The sequence below is a fragment of the Salminus brasiliensis genome, chromosome 10, assembly GCF_030463535.1.
Source record: "Salminus brasiliensis chromosome 10, fSalBra1.hap2, whole genome shotgun sequence".
Classification (NCBI taxonomy): Eukaryota; Metazoa; Chordata; class Actinopteri; order Characiformes; family Bryconidae; genus Salminus; species Salminus brasiliensis.
In genome coordinates, this window is record NC_132887.1 from 7,152,245 (window position 1) to 7,174,039 (window position 21,795).

The 21,795-nt window shown below is 41.0% G+C and overlaps 1 protein-coding gene across 3 annotated transcripts in view; it reads left to right on the top strand.

The window, feature by feature from the left end:
* LOC140564036 (AT-rich interactive domain-containing protein 1B-like) overlaps nt 1–18,866 on the top strand; it is a 259,481-nt gene extending 240,615 nt beyond the window's left edge. For all 3 annotated transcript variants that reach the window (XM_072689070.1, XM_072689072.1, XM_072689071.1), the window contains 11 exons: nt 2,840–2,983; nt 4,392–4,601; nt 5,031–5,229; nt 11,324–11,462; nt 13,296–13,462; nt 13,813–13,960; nt 14,631–14,750; nt 15,519–15,591; nt 15,736–16,486; nt 16,592–16,722; nt 16,818–18,866. In XM_072689070.1, the coding sequence (XP_072545171.1) occupies nt 2,840–2,983; nt 4,392–4,601; nt 5,031–5,229; nt 11,324–11,462; nt 13,296–13,462; nt 13,813–13,960; nt 14,631–14,750; nt 15,519–15,591; nt 15,736–16,486; nt 16,592–16,722; nt 16,818–18,578 (3,843 nt within the window). In that variant the 3' untranslated portion in view covers nt 18,579–18,866. The remainder of the gene's footprint in view (nt 1–2,839; nt 2,984–4,391; nt 4,602–5,030; nt 5,230–11,323; nt 11,463–13,295; nt 13,463–13,812; nt 13,961–14,630; nt 14,751–15,518; nt 15,592–15,735; nt 16,487–16,591; nt 16,723–16,817) is intronic.
* The last annotated feature ends 2,929 nt before the right edge of the window (nt 18,867–21,795 follow it).

The window sequence follows — 21,795 nt, forward strand, 5'->3', positions numbered from 1 at the left end:
AACTGGTGTATAGTGGGTGAATGTGCTGTGTGTGTGATTGGGTTTTCTATAGCATGTGTGTGTGTTAGCATTAGCATTAGCCTCCATTTGGTTCTGAATGGGTTCTTCAGGGCTGGTTTAGAAACAGAGAAAGGCAAGTGAGCGGTTCTCCGGTTTCCGGTTCTCCCGCTGGTAAAACAGAGCGTTTCAGTGAGAGTTTCTATAAAGGATCAGATATTATGGTCTGTTTTCATGTTCCACTGTAAAGTAGCTCCACACTGCAGAACCTCAACTCCTTTATTTACCTTCTGAGAACGTCTGCACTTCTGCAGCCGGCTGGGCTGTAGTGTGTGTTAGTGGCGCCTTGACCAAAATAAAGTATCTTCTCATTGACAGTGATGATATTCAGACTGTATTTAAGGGCCTTTTTTAATCAGGCATCCTGATGGAGTTTTGAGTTTTGAGTTTTATTTTTTCTCACTCTATTTTATCCATATTTTTATGGTGTGATTAATATTTATGCCTAATAATATTAGTTAGCTTTGTTTTGCCCACAGCTTTTTTTGTGCTGCTTGATGTTTTGGCTAAAGGATAAAATACTGTTTTTTGTTACAAGGCGAGCATTAGAACACACACTCTCTCTCTCTTTCACACACACACACACAGATCATAGCTCTGGATCAGTACAGTATTCTGTTTTAGACTCTTGTTTTCTGTGTTTTTTTTTATTTGGAAGAAGCTTCTCCTGGTTGCTGATAATAGCGGTTAGTGTTGAATTATTTAGGCTGTCAGAAATGCCTGAAAGACCCCCGGAGTGAAGAGGAGGGATGATATGTGGAGAGGAACATGTCCAGGCCATGCTCTGAGAAATCTGGAAGAGGAAGAAAAAGAAATGGAGGGAAAACAGAGCAGGAGCTTTTGCTGACTGTAGCAGTCTGTCAGAAACACACACACACACACAGCTGCACTGTCCTGAACACTGACAGCACCTAAACACCACCTCTCTCTCTCTCTCTCTCTCTCTCTCTCTCTCTCTCTCTCTCTATCCAGATCTTTCATCTCTTCCTCTCACTCCCTTTCATCATCATCCTCTCTCTCTCTGTCTGTCTGTCTCTCTCTCTCTTTCCCTTATATGTATCATCTCTCTCCCATTCTATCTAAAGCTCTTTCTTTTTTTTATTACTCTCTCTCTCTCTCTCTCTCTCTCTCTCTCTTTTATCATTTCTTTGTTTTTCTCGCTTTCTGTCATCATTATGTCTCTCTCTCTCTCTCTCTCTCTCTCTCTCTCTCTTTTATCATCTCTTTGTTTCTCTCGCTTTCTGTCATCATTATGTCTCTCTCTCTCTTTGTCTCTCTCGTCTCTCTCCACCATTCTATCTGAAGTTCTCTTTTTCTTAAGATCTCTCTCTCTCTAATCTCCACCTCTTTCTTTGTCTCTCTCTCTCGCTTTCGATGTCTCTCAGTTTCTCTCTCTTCACAGTACCTTGCCATCTCTCTTTCTGCCTTTCTCTCTCTTTCTCCCTCTCTCTGGGCGCAGATCCTTTATCTCTCCCTCTCACTGCCTTTCATCATTATCCTCTCTCTCTCTCTCTCTCTCTCTCTCTCTCCCTCTATAGTTATAATCTCTCTCCACCTATCTGTCTAAAGCATTTTCTTTAACTTAAGCTCTCTCTCTCTCTCTCTCTCTCTCTCTCTCTCGCTCTCGCTCTATTTCCTTTTCTTCTATCCACCTCTTTCTTTGTTTTTTTTCTCTGTGTCATCATTATGTCTCTCTCTCTTTATCTCTCTCTCCCTCCTTTTATAGCTATCATCGCTCTCCATTATTCTAGCTGAAGCTCTTTTTTTCTTACGCTCCCTCTTTTTTTTATCATCACCTTTCTTTGTCTCTCTCTCTTTTTCAACGTCTTTCTGTATCTCTCTCTCCCTTCATAGTTGTATCTCTCTATCTTTCTACCATATGCTCTCTCTTTCTCTCTCTCTCTCTCTCTCTCTCACACACACACACACACACACACACACACTTTCATGTTCAGATTCAGAGTAGCTGTATTGGCAAAGGACTCACTGGAACAGAGAAATATGAACCTATTGGCACTGTGCCTAATGCCAGGTGTGGTCTAGAGGGGTATAAAGCCCCCCAGCATTGAGCTGTGGAGCAGTGGAGCTGTGTTCACTGGAATGATGGATGGTGCCCCATTCAGTACTTTTGGGATCAATTGGAGAGTTGGGGATGAGGTGGGATGGTGATCATTCAATGTCCTGACCTCACACAGCAGATTTGCCTGTCGGAGTGAAATCAACACTGCTGGGGTTAAAATGTAAAACTCATAGTGTGAATTTAACACTAACAGTGTGGATTTAACACAGGCAAATCTGCTATGCAGTAACTCACTCTTGACGCTAAATACAATCAAATCCTCACAGCAACGATACCTCCAAAAGGTAGTAGAAAGCCTTCCCTGGAGACAGAAACTCCTTAATTACCCTTAATTTCAGAGGAAACAGCAGGTGTCCCAAAACTTTTGCCCATGTAGTGTATCTACACATATGCTTTAATAACTATAATTAGAGAGAGAGAGACTAGAATAGAGGGAGAGAAGAATAAAGGTTATACTAGTAAGTATTACTGTAAACAGGGAAGCAGGTGTGTGTTGTTGTTACATACCTACGGTGAGGTAGACCTTACCCACTACTGTACAGGGAGGGGGGTGTGTCCCTCTCCAAAAATGAGCCGTAATTTTTTCATTCTGTCCATTTTTCATAATTTGTGATCAGCTCTTAAAATATGTGTGTTTAAATCTCTCTATCCTTCTCTATGTCTCTCTCTCTCTTTCTCTCTCTCTCTCTCTCTCTCTCACAGGATGGTTACAACAACTCACAGTGTGCTTCCCAGCCCCCCACCCCCTCTCCCCTGTCCCCGAGCCCAGCCAGCCTGTCCTCCTACCACGGGGACGACAGTGACAGCATCAGCAGTCCAGCCTGGCCCAAAACTCCCTCCAGTCCTGTAAGCAGTTCCCTGTAATCACTGCAGAACTGGGTCACTCTTAACCATCCCTCAGAGAGGGGAAACACCTCTAAGTGAGAAGGATAATACATGTATTCCACTTCTCAGTCCTGCTCTTCTCTTCCTTTACTCGTGAATAGCATCACAGTGTGGATATCCTCACCTCAGCATCAGAACCTTCTATAAAGGTCTTTCCTTTATGCAGCCAGTGTACACACATGTACCCACAGCCAGTCTGAGAAGGCCCTTATGTGTTTTTCGAACATAGTTAAAGATCTGGACGTTTGATGATTAAGCATCAGCTGCAGATGATCAGAACATGGTTAGAGAGGATTATTCTGGGAGAGTCTGTCTTATTTAAACCTCAGACGTTTAGTCTGGTCTGCTCTTGATGGTTAAAGTGAGTGGTGAAGATCACCATCCTGGTCAGATCCAAAGAGCTCTCTGAGGCCTTCAGAAAGAAGGCTGTAGATGCAGATGAGTCTGGAAAGGGGGTTAAAAAGAACAATCTCAGAACAGTCAGAAATCAGCCACTGTTCACATGTCAGCCAGTGAAACAACTGGCCAATATGGCCAGATCAGGCTGTCCTATCAAGTTCAGCCCAAAAGAACAGAGACCATAAGATGAGTAAAGAGGTCTCCAACAATCCTAAAAAGCCATCACAGGATCTACAGGTGGCTCTTACCACAGCTAAGGTCCAAGTACAGGATCTACCATGAGAAGGAGACACACCAGTTTGGTTATAATGGGAGTTGTGCGTGGAAGAAACCCATCAGGGCAAGATTTAAGATTCATCTGTCCCAAGCAAGTTGTTCCAGACGTCCTGAGCTGTGTTAAGGGGTTAACTATTTAATGTTATTTCTATGTAAAAAAAACAAAAAAACAATGAGACTATCAGACCACTATCATAAACTCACACTTGGAAAATTATGTTTTAAAAGGTGTAAAATACCCTTTGTCTCCAGCTCATCTTATATTTATGAATTCTTTATTATTTCCTGATTAATTCAGCTTTCCCCTGCGCACTCTTGTATGTCACCGCTGTCGTAACAAAGCCTCAAATTTCTGAAAGAGTGACATTTGTAATTTGATGTAATACGATTTTTATTCCAGGTAATTTTGGGCTGTTTTTATTGCTCGTGCTTGTGTTGACACAGTCTGTTGACGCAGTGTTAAAAATAAAAATAGAAATGAAAGGAAGTGACAAAGCGTTGATTTGATAGTGATGAGGTTTAATTTTATCTTACAAATTATGTCATGAGTATTATTCATTAATTTGGAATTAGAATTAAACCTGACCTTCATCTGTGACGCCCCTTAAATCTTTATCTTGACGGACATGAGTGCTTCTAAAAATGTGAATGTAGATCCCTGCAATGTTCTCATACATGCAATGTTCTCCATCAGAAGCCTGGCTCTGCCACCCTGACAAATGAGAAGATCTCGCGACTCTATGAGATGGGAGGGGAGCCGGAGAGGAAAAGCTGGGTGGACCGCTACCTGTCCTTTATGGATGAGAGAGGCACACCTGTACCTCACTTACCTGCTGTGGGCAAGAAAGCACTGGACCTGTGCAAGCTATATTTGGCTGTCAAAGAGATGGGCGGCTTGGCTATGGTAAAATCTCATTTTTCAGTGATCCTGTTACTGTATGTTAATGTCCAGTTTAGTTTTAAACCGTCCATAGAAGACCACATTGTCCACACTATCCTTAAATTGACATAAAATTGTTCATGTTTCAGATCATTTTATTTATGCTATATAACAAAAATGTAATGTTCATGATAATCACATTTCTTACAGTATAGTAAAATATTGTCATATTTCCACCTCCAAGTATAATACAGGCCAGCCAATCAGTACTGAGGTCATTTAAATACATATATCAGTTGTTATAAGGATAAAAATGAGTTGGGAATGTATTTGTGGTACATAAACCCACAGACATGCGACAACTGGGGAAATTGTAGGAATCAGGCTCTATAATTTGTCCTGGGTGATGTATACAATGTATAACAGTGTAACACTGTCTGCTCTCTCTGACAGGTGAATAAGAATAAGAAATGGCGTGAGCTGTCCTCCACTCTGAGCATGGGCACCTCCAGCACCTCCGCTAGCTCTCTGAAGAAGCACTACATCCAGTACCTGTTTGCTTACGAGTGCAAAGTGGAGAGAGGGGAAGAGCCTCCACCTGACCCCACCATAGACAACAAGAAACAAGCCAAGATCCAGCCACCATCACCTGGTGAGGGACTAGAGATTTTGATAAACCAATAAATCCATAAGAGCCTGTTTGTTCAGCCACACTTGCATTGCTCAGGGTACTAAGAGAGGTGGGTGAGTAGCCCAACTCCAGACTAAAATAACTGTAAAGTCAAATTATTGCATTGTGTGGTGAAACTGTGAACCAGCTACAAGCAGAAGTAGCTTTCCAAAAATACAACTTGTTTGGAAGTGTAAAAGACCTCTGACTGAACTGCAGTGGAACGTTTTAGTGCATCAATCATCTATCAGGGAGCAGGCCGGGGCAGCTCTTTTTGATTCTTTTGATTCATACTGAATCAAATCTTTCTCTCAGTTCACTGAGCAGAGAAATAGAATGTGAAAGAGGTGTAATAGAAGAGGTTGAATTGTTTACAAGCGTAAAAGCATGCACTTTGGTCTGAACGGTGTGCCATGTTAGCGCTGTGTCATTTCTACTTGTGTTTTCCACTAGAGGCCTCAGCGCCTCTGGCTATGTGCAGCTGACAGGTGATGATGCCATGGGGTTGCCTAGCACCCGTAGGAAGAGGGGTGGTGGTGGGATTCCCCCAAGGAAGATTAATTGGGATGCAATCTGGGATATAAACATGCATGACCTCCAGTCAACCCCAATTCAGCGGCTGAGCGGCACAGCAGCATTTCCTGTTCTCAGTCTCTTCTCAAACACCGTCATCATCACTATTATCATCATCACCATCAGCATCATATCTCCCTCCCCCCCCCCCACTCCCTCCCTGGAGTATAGCACTGTAAAGGTCACCAGAGTTCACTTGTGTCTGCCGTCCTCTCCCTCCTTGCATCATGGCTCAGAAAACTGGACAGAATGTGGCAGAGAAATTCCCGCGGTCTTAACCTTGCGTAACCCTTCTGTTGTTTACGTTTGGAGACTTCCACGTGTAGCCGCGGGCAACAGAGCAAAGAGAGAGAGATGCTAGAGAGGGAGGGATTCCCGATCTCGCTGCTGCTCTCCAAGGACAAATAGCAGCGCTGCATATGCTTTCTGTTATTTCCCTGCTCTGGTGCCTCACTGGCTTCTAATGAGGAGGCGCTTGCTAATTGTTTAATTATTCAGAACTGAGATGAATTTTTTAAGCCATTGATGGTTTATTTTTGTCCAACCTTAGAAGTGTGAAGCGCAGAGAAAGGCCACGTACTGCTGTTTCTTCGTACTCTGTTCACTTGCTGTTTGTTTGATATCCTTATTGACCCGTTGCCTCAGCAGAGCTCAGTATTTCATTATAATTCCTTGCCATACATTTTTGATGACTTATTTGGATCATGCAGTGTGTGGTTTCTTCATTTTATAGTACGTGTCTAACATTTAATTGGTAAATTAGGAAGTAGTTTCTGATGCATACAGTACTTCACATGTTCAGTATTTAAGTACATAGTAATTAAGTAACAAATAGTACATGATGCTAGAATGCAGTAATTACTCAGAACTTTGTAAACATACCATCACTGTCCAGCAAAACAAACTTTTGGTAACTTTACAGAAGAAGGAAAAAAACATCTTAACTTTCAATGGAAGTCAATGTAGAAAGTGGGCAGTAGTGGCTCAGCGCTTAGAGCCCTAGGCTATTGATGACAGGGTCGTGCCAGTGTTGGGCCTTTGAGCAAGGCCCGTAACACTCTCTGCATCCCGGGCACCGCAGCAATGGCTGTCCAATGAAATACGGCAATTCAGTAATATAGTAGTAATATAGTAGCAATAGTAATAGAGGTAATAATAGTTGTAGTAATATAGCAGTAGTAGTAATATAGAGGTAGTCGTAATAGTAGTAGTTTGGAGTAGTAATAATAATAGTAATAAAAATTGGAGTAGTAATAGTAGTGGTACTAGTAATAGTACTGGTTGGAGTAGTACTAATAGTAATAATAGTCATAGAGGTAGTAATATAGTAGTAGTAATAGTAGTAGTTAGGGTAGTAATAATAATAGTAGCAATAATAATAGAGGTAGTAACATAGTAGAAATAGTAATAGTATTGAGGTAGTTATAAGATAAGATAAGATAAGATAGTCCTTTATTAGTCCCGCAGTGGGGAAATTCACAGTGTAACAGCAGAAAGGGATAGCAGGACACTCAAATTTAGATAAATAATTTACACTATGTACACAATATAAATAAGAATTAAAAAAGCAATAAACAATATTATTTACAGCAAAAGACTCTTAATTGCACATGGGGGTGGGATATTGCACATAGTATTCCCTGAACATGAACATGTGTGTGTAGTTAAGTGTGTGTGTATGTGTTCCGCTGGGAGCAGTGTTGGTTGTGTAGTCTGACGACAGCAGGAAGGAAGGACCTGCGTTACCTCTCCTTCACACACTTGGGGTGAAGCAGCCTGTCGCTAAAGGAGCTGCCCAGTGCTGCCAGAGTCTCATGCATGGGGTGGGAGCTGTTCTCCAGCATGGATGCCAGCTTGGTTGTCATTCTCCTGTCTCCCACCACCTGCACTGGGTCTAAGAAGCACCCCAGGACAGAGCCGGCCCTCTTTATGAGTTTGTCCAGTCTCTTCTTATCGAGAAAAGTAGTAATAATATAATAATAGTAGTAATAATAATAGAAGTTTAATGATAATGATTGCTATATTACTACCTCTATTATTATTACTACTACTATTATTACTACCCCAACTACTACTATTACTATAACTACTATATTACTACCTCTATTATTACTACTACTACTATTATTACTACCCCAACTACTACTATTACTATAACTACTATATTACTACCTCTATTATTACTACTACTACTATTATTACTACCCCAACTACTACTATTACTATAACTACTATATTACTACCTCTATTATTACTACTACTATTATTACTACCCCAACTACTACTACTACTATTACTACTATATTAGAGCACAAACATCACAGATTTTAATATGGGGCCATTGCTGCAAATTTATCTATTAAATACTTACCGTACTGTAATGTTCTAACCAGATTTAACCTTGCAGTACAGTGAATGTCCTTGACATCCCCGTATTAAAATCTGTGATGTCTGTCTGTTGTGTTTATGCTCTAATATAGTAGTAATAGTAGTAGTTGGGGTAGTAATAATAGTAGTAATAATAATAGAGGTAGTAATATAGTAGTAATAGTAGTAGTAGTAGTTGGGGTAGTAATAATAGTAGTAGTAGTAATAATAATAATAATAGAGGTAGTAATACAAAGATGTCAGTTTAGACTGAGGACACCCTTTGGCTGAAATAACCTTAATTAGTTTTTTCCTGTTACCAGTTTGACTGGACAGAAGATTTAATAATAGATTTAATGAAGTTTAATGATAAGAATATATATAAAGAACTGCATATATCTGATTGATTTAATTATACAGAAAGAAAATAGGTAAAATTCTCTTTTAATATTCAACATACAAAGAGTAACAGGCATTAGTTGCCATTGCTGCAAATGTATCTATTAAATACTCAGTACTTACCGTACTGTAATGTTCTAACCAGATTTAACCTTGCAGTACAGTGAACGTCCCTGACATCCCCGTATTTAAATCTGTGATGTCTGTCTGTTGTGTTTGTGCTCTTGTTTCTTGCTCGTGTTCGTTTTTGCTTTATAGTGTAGAACATGTCACTCATTTGAGTGAGTCCTGAATCTTCACCCAGAGGACGTTCTCTCGTAGGAAATGTATTTCCGACACACGGCTGTGGCGTTACATTTTTACACACCTGTCTAGAGCAGAACCAGCTTTGTGTCTCCCTGCTGACTGTAAACCCTCCACTGCAGCTCCTCACTGAGTTTACCACGCCAAAACTGGAGAAGAAAAACACAGAGACAGAGAGAAATCTTCAAGAAGCTGCCAAAAACACAACAGCCCAACTTTCTCACACTCTGGCAGGCTATTCCCACAGCAATGCCTTCCTCTCTACTCTTCCTCGCTCGCTCGATCTCTCCCTTTCTCACTGTCATCCTTCCAAAACGGTCCCAGAGTTCTCTTCTCTTCAGGCGCTGCATATGAAGGACAAGCTATCCCCTCTTCACTCTGTTGTAGACCCCCAGACACCAGCATGGTCCCACAGGCCTGCCTACCTTACATATAGCTTTTCAGCATTGATCTGTTGCACTTTAATGTTCACTCTGTTTTCTAACAGAGCTCATTATTTCCAGTAAAGAATAAACACACACACACACACACACACACACACACACACATCTGTCTATAGAATAAAGATATAGAATTAATTAATGACAGAAAAAATTGTGTTTAGGAAGGTGTGTAAATAATTGCAGCAAAACACTCCATCAGTGTATGCTATTTGTCACCTATTGTAAACTTCTTTAATTGTATATGTATGCATGAATTATTTTTAATAGTAATGATTACTTTTGCGTGTGGACTAATGTAGGTAGTTTTTTTGTAATTGTAGTAATTTATTAGTTTTACAAAACACAATAATAGTAAATAATTATTTGTTCATTTTATCACAATTATTTTCATTAAATATTTTCACAAATAATATTTTTTTTATTATTTGTATTATTATTGTTGTTGTTGCTATTTTGGGTGCAGTAGTAGGAGTATTAATAGTAATAGTAGCCGTAATAGTTGTAGACATAATAGTGGGAGTAGTAATAATTGTAGTAATTTTACCTGTAATATAGTAGTAGTAGTAGTTGTAATAGTAGTCGTAATATAGTACTAATAAAAGTAGTAGTAGTAATAGTAATAAATGTAAGAATAGTAATAGCACTAGTAATATAGTAACAGTAGTAGTAATTGTAGTTGGATTGGTAATAATAGTAGTGATCGGAATAGGATTAGTGGTAGTAGTAGTGGTAGTACGAGTAGTAGCAGCAGTAGTAATAATAGCAGTCGTAGTAAAAGTAGGAGTAGTAATATTATTAGCAGTAGTAGTAATAGTGGTAGTAGCACTAATAGCAATAGTAATAGTACATTTACATTTACAGCATTTAGCCGATGCTCCTACCCAGAGCGACTTACAAGGTTACTTGTATTACAGAGGTGGGCCAATGTAGTGTTAGGAGTCTTGCCCAAGGCCTCTTATTAGTGTAGCGCAGCACAGTCACCCAGACCGGGAATCGAACCCCAGTCTCCCACATGGTGTGGTAGCGTACTGGCAGGTAGTGGTGTTATCTGTTGCACCACACCAACCATAGACTGAGGCATCTATGGTATAGTAAATAATATATATAGTATACTATAGTATATAATGTATATAGTATATAGTATACTGCTATAGCAGCAGCAGTTGTAGCAGTAGTAGTAATAGTAACAATAGCAGAAGTAATAGTAGTAGTAATTGGAGTAATAGGAGTAGTAGTAGTGCCAGTAGCAGTAATAGTAATAGTAATAGTAATAGTAGTAATAGTAATAGTAGTAGTAATAGTAATAGTAATAGTAGTAATAGTAATAGTAGTAGTAGTAGTAATAGTAGTAATAGTAATAGTAGTAGTAGTAGTAATAGTAATAGTAGTAATAGTAATAGTAGTAGTAGTAGTAATAGTGGTAGTAATAGTAATAGTAGTAGTAGTAGTAATAGTAGTAATAGTAATAGTAGTAGTAATAGTAATAGTAGTAATAGTAATAGTAGTAGTAGTAGTAGTAATAGTAGTAGTAATAGTAATAGTAATAGTAGTAATAGTAATAGTAGTAGTAGTAGTAATAGTGGTAGTAGCAGTAACAGTAGTAATAATAACAATAGCAGAAGTTATAGTAGTAGCAGCAGTAGTAGCACTAGTAGTAGTAGCAGTAGTATTGTGTCTGGTATGTATTTGTATTTGCTGAAATGTAGAGATAGTTTATGCATGTCTGAGCTTTTATTGTTTGTTTTGTCATCCTGTCAAAAAGCTGACACGTCTTTTTGAAAAGTCTTTCCTTTTTTGCCGTCTTTCAAACGGTTTTGTTTACCCTATTGAGATGACCTTGACAATTATTTGTTCTGTTATAGAAAACGGTCCTGTGTGCTGTCTTGTCTCTTACCTTGTCTTCCTCTTTATCACATCAGGTCTGAAAACTGAAGGATCTTAACTATGTGTTTTTCTCTCTCTTCTACCTCTCTGTCTCTCTTCCATCCCAGCCAACTCCGGATCTCTGCAGGGTCCGCAGACACCCCAGTCTACAGGCAGCAGCTCCATGCCCGAAATGCCCAACGAGCTTAAACCCCCAACCCCGGCCACCACACCACAGGGACAGGTCAACAACATGCTGAATAACAGGTGAAAAGCACGGGCTACATTATCCTCTGTTATTAGTAGTAATAATAGTGTTTTTCTTGTATTAATGTCATTAATGACAAACAGGGGGTCAGGAGCAGGATTGCATGAGGTGCCGCCACTTGTTTGTGAGAAAATGGCTAATTCTAACATACACGGTTATCCAACGACAGCAACAGTATATAAATGTAAGCGCCTACATACAGTATTAGTCAGGGTCAGGAGCAGGATTGCATGAGGTGCCGCCACTTGTTTAGCATACAGATTGTAAAGACATAGATAAAGGTCATCACTGTCAGGCAAAAACCTTGTATTTCCAAAAGGGGAACTTTACAGGCAAAAATGGGGATTTTTATGCACTAATACATTTACAACAATGAACAGCTAATTTAGGTGTAATTATTTCAGTTTTTAGTTTTGCCTAAATAAAGTATTTTTCACCCTTTCATAATTTACAAAGGGAAAAAGCTTCTTAATTTTCAATGGAAGTCAATGTAAAAAGGTTTTATTCCAAGTCATTGTAAAGCATTTCTATTGGTCCTTTTATCCTGAAATGGTGACACAATGTAAAGAACTGTCAAATTCAAATTACACCAAAAAGTGAGAAAATGGCCAATTAACATACATGGTTTTCCAGCGACAGTATATAAATGTAAGCGCTTACATACAGTATTAGTCAAAACTTTGAACACACATGTGAGCTGATCATCATCTTCAAAAACATCTGATCCAAATGCTAGGTGGTGACCTTGTTATTTTTTTTATTTTTTTTTCAAGAAAAGAGGACACTGGGGACACACGGATATACCACTATATTTTTGATGTTGTGGCTGGAAGGTTTCCAGAAGGCCTAGATAAACAAAGCAGCTACAGTATATCAATGTACATTAATACACACACACATAACTCATTTATCCCAAGACCAGTGAACAGCCTTAATAGCCTATATGACCAAATCACCTCCTTTCAGTTCAACTTACAACTTAGGCCTACTACTGCTGCCTAACTACGATGAACACGTGTCCCTAGTGTCCTCTTTTTTTTTTTAATATAGTCACTCTAGCATGTGGATCCAATTTTTTAAAGATACTTATCAAGATACATTCAAGCAGGTGTGTCCAAACTTTTGACTGGTACGGTATTAGAATTTAAGTACGTGTAACTATTACACAGTTTTCAATGTATATATATATATATATTAATAAATGTGTATCTGGCAGTTGTGCCACAGATTTCATGAGAAATGGACCAATAGAAATGCTCCAAAATGACATAAAAAAACCAAAAGACTATAAAGATGCCTTTTTGAAGATACAAGATTTTTGCATAACAGCAAAGCTACGTCATTTGCACTGTTTAGCGCACAAGCCTTTCAACTTTTGCTGCACTCCCTCCAATCTCTCTCTTATTTATTCAAGAAAATATTAATAAAAAAGGATTACAATGAGATCCTGCGTGCTACGCTAGCTGTCACATGTTTCTGAATTGGGTTTGTTATTTGTGTTTTCAATATCATCTGGCTCAGTTCCACTTGTTTAATCCATTTGTTTGCGCTTGGGTGAGCATCTATTATCATTCATTTATTTGCTCTAAGATGTCACACTTGCTTAACAAAGAAATGCTGCTGATGAAGAATCCGAGGCATTCATACTATATAAGGGCTGCAGAGGGGACTGCATGCAGATCAGTTCAACCCCATGCAGTACATCATGCATCCCATATATTTATATTAGTGCAGTGCGTGCTTTTTCTTTTTCTGCATTAATGTGTGTTACATGTGTGTGATTTAGATTTGAATTTGCATAATCTGTTTAACATCTGCCCTTCGTTTAACAGGAGTAATTCCATAAGCATCCAGGACCCCTTTTCAGACGGCAGTGACCCTGCCTTCCAGAAAAGAAATGTACTGAGCTCTGGAGGCCCTTATCAGGCAGGCATGAACATGGACCCTATGATGAGGATGCAGTTTGAAAATAAGGACCATTTTGCTGGAATGAGAAAAGGTTAGGACAAGCTTATTTATAATCAATGCATTTCTTTTACCACCAGCATCCTCTGTTCATTGGTCAGGACAGTATTATATCTCCTCATCCTCCACTACTGATCTGTTCAAACATCTCTATCCTGATTCTGCTTCTCTTTTGTGTGTGTGTGTGTGTGTGTGTGTGTGTGTGTGAGATGCTTCATTGTCCATTTCCGTTTAGTGTGTTTAACCGTAGTTCTTTGTTTTCCCAGTGAATTCATCCTCTCTCTTCGTCCTGTTTCGTGCTTTCTGAGTACGAGTGAGTATATTCAGGAGGCTGCTGCCACCTTGTGGATGACATTACTTCACTCATTTTCAATCCCTTCTCAGCTGCAGGTGGGGAACCATGCATGCCAGGTCAGATGCCCCCTGCTGGCATGCAGGAAATGTATAGCAGGAGCTCCTCCAGTGGACCCATGGCTGGGTTGGGCATGGGCCAGCGTTCTCAGTACCCTTATGGACCTGGATTTGACCGGAGGTGAGACTCCTACCCATACGTATAGTCACCCACTGGATTGTAGTTCCATCCTAAACAATTTCTTTATTTGAGTTTTGGCTCATATGTCACCAATATATTGGGTGCCATGGTATAATTTAAAAAGTACAAATGCTGTGTTGTTAATTCTCTATTTATGGTTTACTACATATATATCTCTGTATACTACATATATGGTTTACTACATATTTATCTATATATACTACATATATGGTTTATTATATATAGATTTATATAATCCTTATAAAGTTTAATACATATTTATTTATATATATTACATATATGCTTTACCACATTCATGTCCATTTATGTGGTGATTATATCATATGGGAATGCCTTAAGGAATTAAGATATGCAAAACCCCAGAATGCCCTTAGACTCCAGAGGGTTAATCACCCAGCCTTCATGCACACAGTTGCACATATACATACACATAATTGTATATTTTTGTATTTATTGTATTTATTGTCTCTTGTACTTATTGTCTATGCACTCTCTCTGGTGTCTTGTCTATTTGTCCTTGCACTCGTACCATGTCCTTACCTATTTACCTACTTAACCTAACAGTGTTCTGTTGTTCTGTACAACCTTGTGTTAGTATAATCACAATACAGTTGAATTCAATTGAATTGAATTATTTTTTCTCTTCTAGATCAGACCATATAATGGGGATGGAAGGTAGCATGGGTCCTCCTGGGAATCAAGGCAACATGGGCCATGCTAACAGTGATGGTAGCATGTACTCTCCCAATAGATACCCGAATCAACAAAGGTAAAATCTTCGTTTTTAGGGTTTAAATAATGCCAAGCATGTGATTATTAAATTAAAACAGTGTCAAATCAGTGACAAATCTATTTTACCTGAAGAAGGCTTCAGTCAATTAGCTAATAGGATCAGGTGTGCTGAAGTAGGGTTATAGTATAGTAGGGACTCCAAGGCCAGGACTAGAAACTACTGGTCTAGACAGTTCATATACACTATACAGACAAAGGTGTTGGGACACCTGCTTATTTATTTTTCAGGGATATTAAAAAGAGTTTATCCTGCTTTTGTTGCTACTGTCCAGGGAAGAAGGCTTTCTGCTAGATTTTGGAGGGGCATTGCTGTGAGGATTTAATTGATACTGAGGTCAGGATGTTGTATAATCACCGCCCCACCTCATCCCTAACTCCTCTACTCATCTACTCAACCAAAAGTATTAGATAGAGCACAATTCCTAATTCCAAAGAAAACAGTTCCACTGCTCCACAGCTCAATGCTGGGGGTTTTACACTCCTCTAGCCCACACCTGGTATTAGGCAGCATGGTGCCAGTAGATTTCTGTTTCTCTGCTCAAGAGAGTCCTATTCTATTGGCAGTACTTTTTTAAATGGACTAAATAAGCTGTGTGTGCATTTACACATCTATGTCAGCAATAGGTGCAACTTAAAGTTGCTGAGTGCATTCATTAAAAGGGGTGTCCACAAATATTTGGACATATATATATATATATATATATATACACACCACATATGATCTTTAATCTCTTTTCTTGCTCAGACATGATGGCTATGGACAGCAGTACCCCATGCCCTATGGTGTCCACCCTCCAGGAATGTACCCTCAGCAACAGGTACTTGCGGTTTTTACCACAAACTAATAAATGGCACATGGCAATACTTACTAATATAATAAATAAAATATTTTATTATTATTATTATTATTATTATTATTATTATTAGTCCTGTATATCATGCTTACTTCTGACTTCTTACAGGGCTACAAGCGTTCACTCGATGGGATGTATAGCCCCCCTGGAAAAAGGCATGAAGGGGAAGTGTATGGCATGCAGTATGGAGGCCCACAGCCAGACATGTATGGCCAATATGGGGGTAATTACCCAGACCGTCGGCCAATGCAGGCTCAGTTCCCTTACCCATACAGCCGGGACAGGCTGCAAAACACCAGCCAGGGACCTCAGCAGCATCCTGTACAGCACAGCTTGATGAGTGGGGGCCATTCATCATCCACAAGCGATGGGTCAACACACAACATGTGGCCCTCAAGGACAGAAATGCCCTATCCTTACCACAACAGAACGTCTAGTCAAGGTTCTCCGTATCCAGGTATGGGACGCGTGGATGACATGGATGGAATCAGAGTGGACAACCAGTGGCCTGGGCATCAGCGCCAATCACCCTATATCCCCAGCCACACTAACTCCATGCCTCCAATGAGTTCACGACAGCCCCAGTCTTCCTACCAGTCCTCTAACCATATCTCTCGCGACCCAAGCCCAGGCTCGTTCCAGCGCTCCATGGAAGCACACATGTCACCTAATAAGGCTGCCTTTATGCAGTCTATGAAGATGCACAAGCCAGGAATGCCCATGCCAGGTGGGTCAGGTAGTGGACACCCAAGCCAGATGCCACCCAACCTGAGAAGAGACCTCAACTATCCACTGGGGTCTGTGGAGGGGACACAACCTCACCTGAAACCCCGACGTAAGATGACCTCAAAAGACACTGGTAAGAAACTGCAGTGTGATCTCATGAAAGGCTGGTGATCGGTGCAGTTGACAGTATCTTGCACTAGAACTGTGATCTAATCTGCCTGATTTCATCTGCCTAAAGGAACCCCAGAGGCCTGGCGGGTGATGATGTCACTCAAGTCCGGTCTTCTGGCAGAGAGCACATGGGCTCTGGACACCATCAACATCCTCCTATATGATGACAGCACTGTAGCATCCTTCAACCTGTCTCAGGTATTATGAGAATATGCCATGAATTAGGATTAGGAAATTAGGTTTGTCCTCAGCTTCTGAATTAATCATTTCTGCTTCTTTGTCTTTCCTCCTAGTTGCCTGGATTCCTGGAGCTCATAGTTGAACATTTAAGAAGATGTTTGATTGAGATCTTTGGGATCCTGGAGGAATATGAGGTGGGAACCCTTGGCCAAAAGACTCTGCTTTGTCCGATCGAGGACCAGAGAGACTCACCCACTCCGAAGAGCCCCTGTGAGCCAGAATCTAGCCCAGAGGCTGAGCAGAAAGATTCCATGAAGGCTACTATACCTGCTCTTTTAGAGACAGGCCCAAATGGGGAGGGAGATCACAAGAAGGACTTACTGATAGAGGAGAAAGATGGTAAGGAGGAACAGGGTTGTGAAAAGCAATTGGAGAATATTGCAGAGCCTCCTGAGGGCCAGTCATCATCCTCGGTACCCGAACCAAGACCTAAACAGGCCAGCAAGTATGATAAGCTGCCGGTGAAGATCGTGTCCAAAGATGACTTCACAGAAGACATTTCTGAGGAGCTTGGCTATCTACAAGAGTTCACTAGCGGATTACTTCACTGGAAAGCAGGTGGGGGGGACTCCACCAGCCACATCCAAACTCACTTTGAGAATTGCGAAGAGTACGCCAATAAAAGCGTGCTGGCTAAGCAATACAGCTGTGCTTTAAAATCCGAGGAGGTGGAGAACAGCCGAGTTGCAACTATAGACGACGTGCTGTGCTCCAGAGCAAGAGAACTCTCCGCGGGAGAAAACTCTTCTACCTCCTTAAATGATGCCTCGTACCCATTTCGTCTTCATGAGAACCCAAAGGGGATCACTTTGCTGGAGGATGAGCCACGCTGCCCGGACGAGGCTCCGTTGTCCACAGCAGCCGGCTGGCAGGACTCTCTGGCCAAGCGCTGCGTATGTGTCTCCAACATCATTCGCAGCCTGTCCTTCATCCCTGGAAACGATGCAGAGATGTCAAGGCATCCCGGCCTGGTGCTGATCCTTGGTCGACTGCTGTTGTTGCACCATGAACATCCTGAGAGGAAGAGAAGCAGCCCAACCTACGAGAAAGAGGAGTTCCCCAAGGACGAGCAAGGTCTGGCTTGCAGCAGAGACGAATGGTGGTGGGACTGTTTGACCGCTTTGAGAGAGAACACTATGGTCACTCTGGCCAACATTGCTGGGCAGCTAGACCTGTCTGTTTACCCAGAAAGCATCTGCCTTCCCATCTTGGATGGCCTTCTCCACTGGATGGTATGCCCTTCAGCAGAGGCCCAGGACCCATTTCCTTCAGCAGGATCAAATTCACAGCTTAGCCCCCGAAGGTTGGTGCTGGAAAGTTTGTGCAAGCTAAGCATTCAGGATGGCAATGTTGACTTGATCTTGGCCACGCCACCCTACATCCGGCTGGAGAAGCTCTTTGCCACGCTGGTGCGGCAGCTGGGAGAGCGAAAGCAGCAAGTTTACAGAGAGATGGCGGTGGTCATCCTGTCCTGCCTGGCCAGAGGAGACTGCTCAGCAGCCCGTGGCATCGCTGTGCAAAGAAGCGGCGTTGGCAATCTCATAGGCTTCCTGGAGGACGGCATTACCATGACTCAGTATCACCAGAACCCACACAGCCTCCTCCACATGGGGCATCCTCCCATGGACCAGCCCAATGTAAACATGATGTGTCGAGCTGCCAAAGCACTTCTGGAACTAGCCAAGGTGGAGGAGAACAGGCCTGAGTTTGTGCTTTATGAAAGCAGGCTACTGGACATAGCTATTTCCACTGTGCTCAATGCAGGCGTGGTGGCCATCATCTGTGAAGTACTCTTTCACCTCGGCAAGTCATGACAGAAGGTGGAAGGACTTTAGAATCGTACACAAATCACACAGATGAGGCACTTTTATATTTATATTTAAATGAAAAAAAGGTTGGTTTATATAGGACTATATGAAATAAATCTACGTGTATAGCCGTGCCCAGTTAACATGTTGATTTGGGGATTTTAGAAAATCATTTTAATACAGATATTTAATATTGCTGTTTGAATGTTTGTCCCTTTGTTTATTTTGTTTATTTTGTTTTCCAAATTTAGTAACCAAAGGTAATATCAGACTTTTGGTTGAAGGATTGGTTTCCCCCCCCCCCCCCCCCCCCCCCCTTCCTCCCGCGGTCTTTTTAACCTTTTGGGAATTTTCTAAATGTACATTACCTGTATCTGTGGGTTTGTTTTTGAAAGCAGAATTATTTAAGATTTGAGAATATTGTAGATAAAGCTTCTCTTTGACATTTGCTCACATAAAAGAAGCTTGCTTTTGCCGATTTTGTTATATCCATCCGAGAAAATGAATTGTGCAATATTATGGTGCAAATTGCCTGATCAAGGCAAGAGATGTGATTTTTTTTTTCTCCCATATTTATCAATGCAAATAGTGTGTTTTGCCAGGGGGTGGCAGTGTGGTATCAGTTATTAACAAAAGATAATCTTGGACTTTTGTTTTACTTGCCTCCTTAATGCCATATCCGTTGCTGCCATTATCAATGGATGTATGTATTAAGCACTTATTTGACCTTATTACCATTTTGACCCCAAGGTACTGCTGTGTATAGAGAATGTTGTACATTTCTGTTGTTGCTGTTGTTGGTTTGTTTGTTTGTTTGTTTGTTTTAAACATTTGTTTCAGTTCGGTTTTCACAAATGTGGTAACTACAAAGTGATTGTAGTTTGTAAAGATGAAATTACTGTTCTCGTTGTTACATCTATGATAATTCTTGGTATGAATATTTTGTTAATGGGGTCAGGTTTTTGAGCGAGGGTAGTGACTATGTTCTGTCTGTATAAAGTTTCTGTACGCTCTGTATAGTAGCTGACCACTGATCAGGCTTTGGTAATCATGTGTTGAAGTGCCATGGTCAGCATATTACATGTTAAGATTACACTGATTACATGGAAATGGACAGCTAATGCAAACTCCTTTTTTTATTCTCCCGGGATCCAAATGAGCATATTTGTTATCCAAGATCATGTAGTTCAAAATAAATGATGTTGAGCAAAACCTGCAAAACGTCTGGGAAATCAGTACTGAACATGGCATGCAGAGCACCTTGCTCTCAAAGACCAGAAACTTAGCAGAGGCTTTGAATTCACCAGCAAGTGATACTTCCATAAACACTACAAGGACAAAAGTATTGGGACACCTGCTCATTTCTTGTTTCTTCCACAGTTCATCCTGCTTTTATTGGAGTAACTGTCTCTACTGTCCAGGGAAGAAGACTTTCTACTAGATTTTGGAGGATGATTGCTGTGAGGATTTGATTGCATTTAGCAACAAAACTATTACTGAGGTCAGGATGTTAGATGATCATCACCCCACCTCATCCCCAACTCCCCAACTCTTCCCAAAAGTATTGGGATCATCACTCCAGAGAGAACCGTTAGTTCCACTGTTTCACAGCTCAATGCTGGGGGCCTTTATACCCCTCTAGCCCACACCTGGCATTAAGCATGGTTGATAGCCAATAGGCTTATGTTTCTGTGCTCCAGAAAGTCCTATTCTATTGGCAATACTTCTCGACAGGGACTAGACAGGTAGTGTGTGCACACATTTGCACATTAAAGTAGCTGAATTCATTCATTAGAGTGTCCACAAACCTTTGGAAACATATACACAGCAATCGGCCATAGCAACATTGATTATCTGGTTACAGTGGCATCTGTCAAGGTTTAGGATACATTATAAGCAGGAAAATGAGCAAGTGTAAGAACCTGAGCCACTTTGACCAGGTCCAGGTGTTTGATGGCCAGATGACCGGGTCAGAACATCTCCAAAACAGCAAGTTGTTGAAAATGTAAGTAACAAGTTATTGGGAAGTGTTGCCATATTGCCAAAGTCTCGAAGAAGAACCAGACCTTCAGCTGGGAAGAGATTGGTTTGGAAGGCCAGGGTCACCCCAAGAACCACCAAGGCCACTGGGTGTGCAGTGGTCAGTACCTACCAAATATCTTCCAAGGAAGGACAACCGGTTAACTGACATTAGGGTCACGAGCACCCAAGGCTTGTCGATGCAAGTGAGGAGCGAAGGATGGCCCATTGAATTCGATCCCACAGAAGAGCTACTGTACCAAAGATGCTGAAACAGCAGTAAAAAAAAAAAGTCCACAAGGGGGGCCTGCACAATTTTAAACAGGTGGTTTTAATGTTGTGGCTGATTAGTGTAAGCACAGGATACGTATGTAAAGTTAGGCTTGAGAAACTGAATGTTACTCTGCCTGAGAGAGAGGGTGTTTTGTTCTCCTCACGTTAAAACTGGTGAGCACCATAAAGTGTGAATTCATGTCTGGTGCAGAAGCCCAAGAACAAGTGAGTCATGCTTCTGCCAAACTGAGGAAGCAAGACAAGCTCATTCAGAGGAGGTGGGGTGTGGGCTGATGTGAGGTAGATAGAGGGAGGATTCAGAAGAGAACAGAACAGTCTCACGCCTCAGATTGTAGTTTCTAAAGTAGGTGGATGATCTGTTTTTATTTTTTTAGTAGTAATGAGATATGTGCATTGCCTCATAGTGCAACTGCATCTGTAGGAGGACCATGAGCAGGGTGGATGTAGCGGCCCATCAATGCAAAAATGCCTAATACTTAAAATCATACAGCTTAACCATACAGCCTTCTAGACATTTTGCACCTCCAGAGTTCATCACCGATTAGACAACTAGAGTATGTGAGTAAGGGTTGGTGCAAAACAAAAACTCAGATGCTGTTTTACAGGCCTATTTACAACCCTGTTACAACCCACAGTGCTACTCTATGTCTTAGCATAGCCCAGTCTAGCCTACAGTAGCACTGTAACAAGAAAGTATATTTGTGTAATTATTTCTTACTGGATAGTTTTGCTGTCCTCTCTGTGTCTTTCCTGCGGCAGGCAGTGGTCCTTAGGCTTCCTCTGGTCTTCCCTTCTCAATGACTGTAGAAAACTTGGACGCCGTTTTCCATTCCTTTACGTTTTATAGAAATGAAGCCTAAACTGCCCGCCATGTCCTCAAATTTGCAACCAGAGTCTGCACAGTAGACAC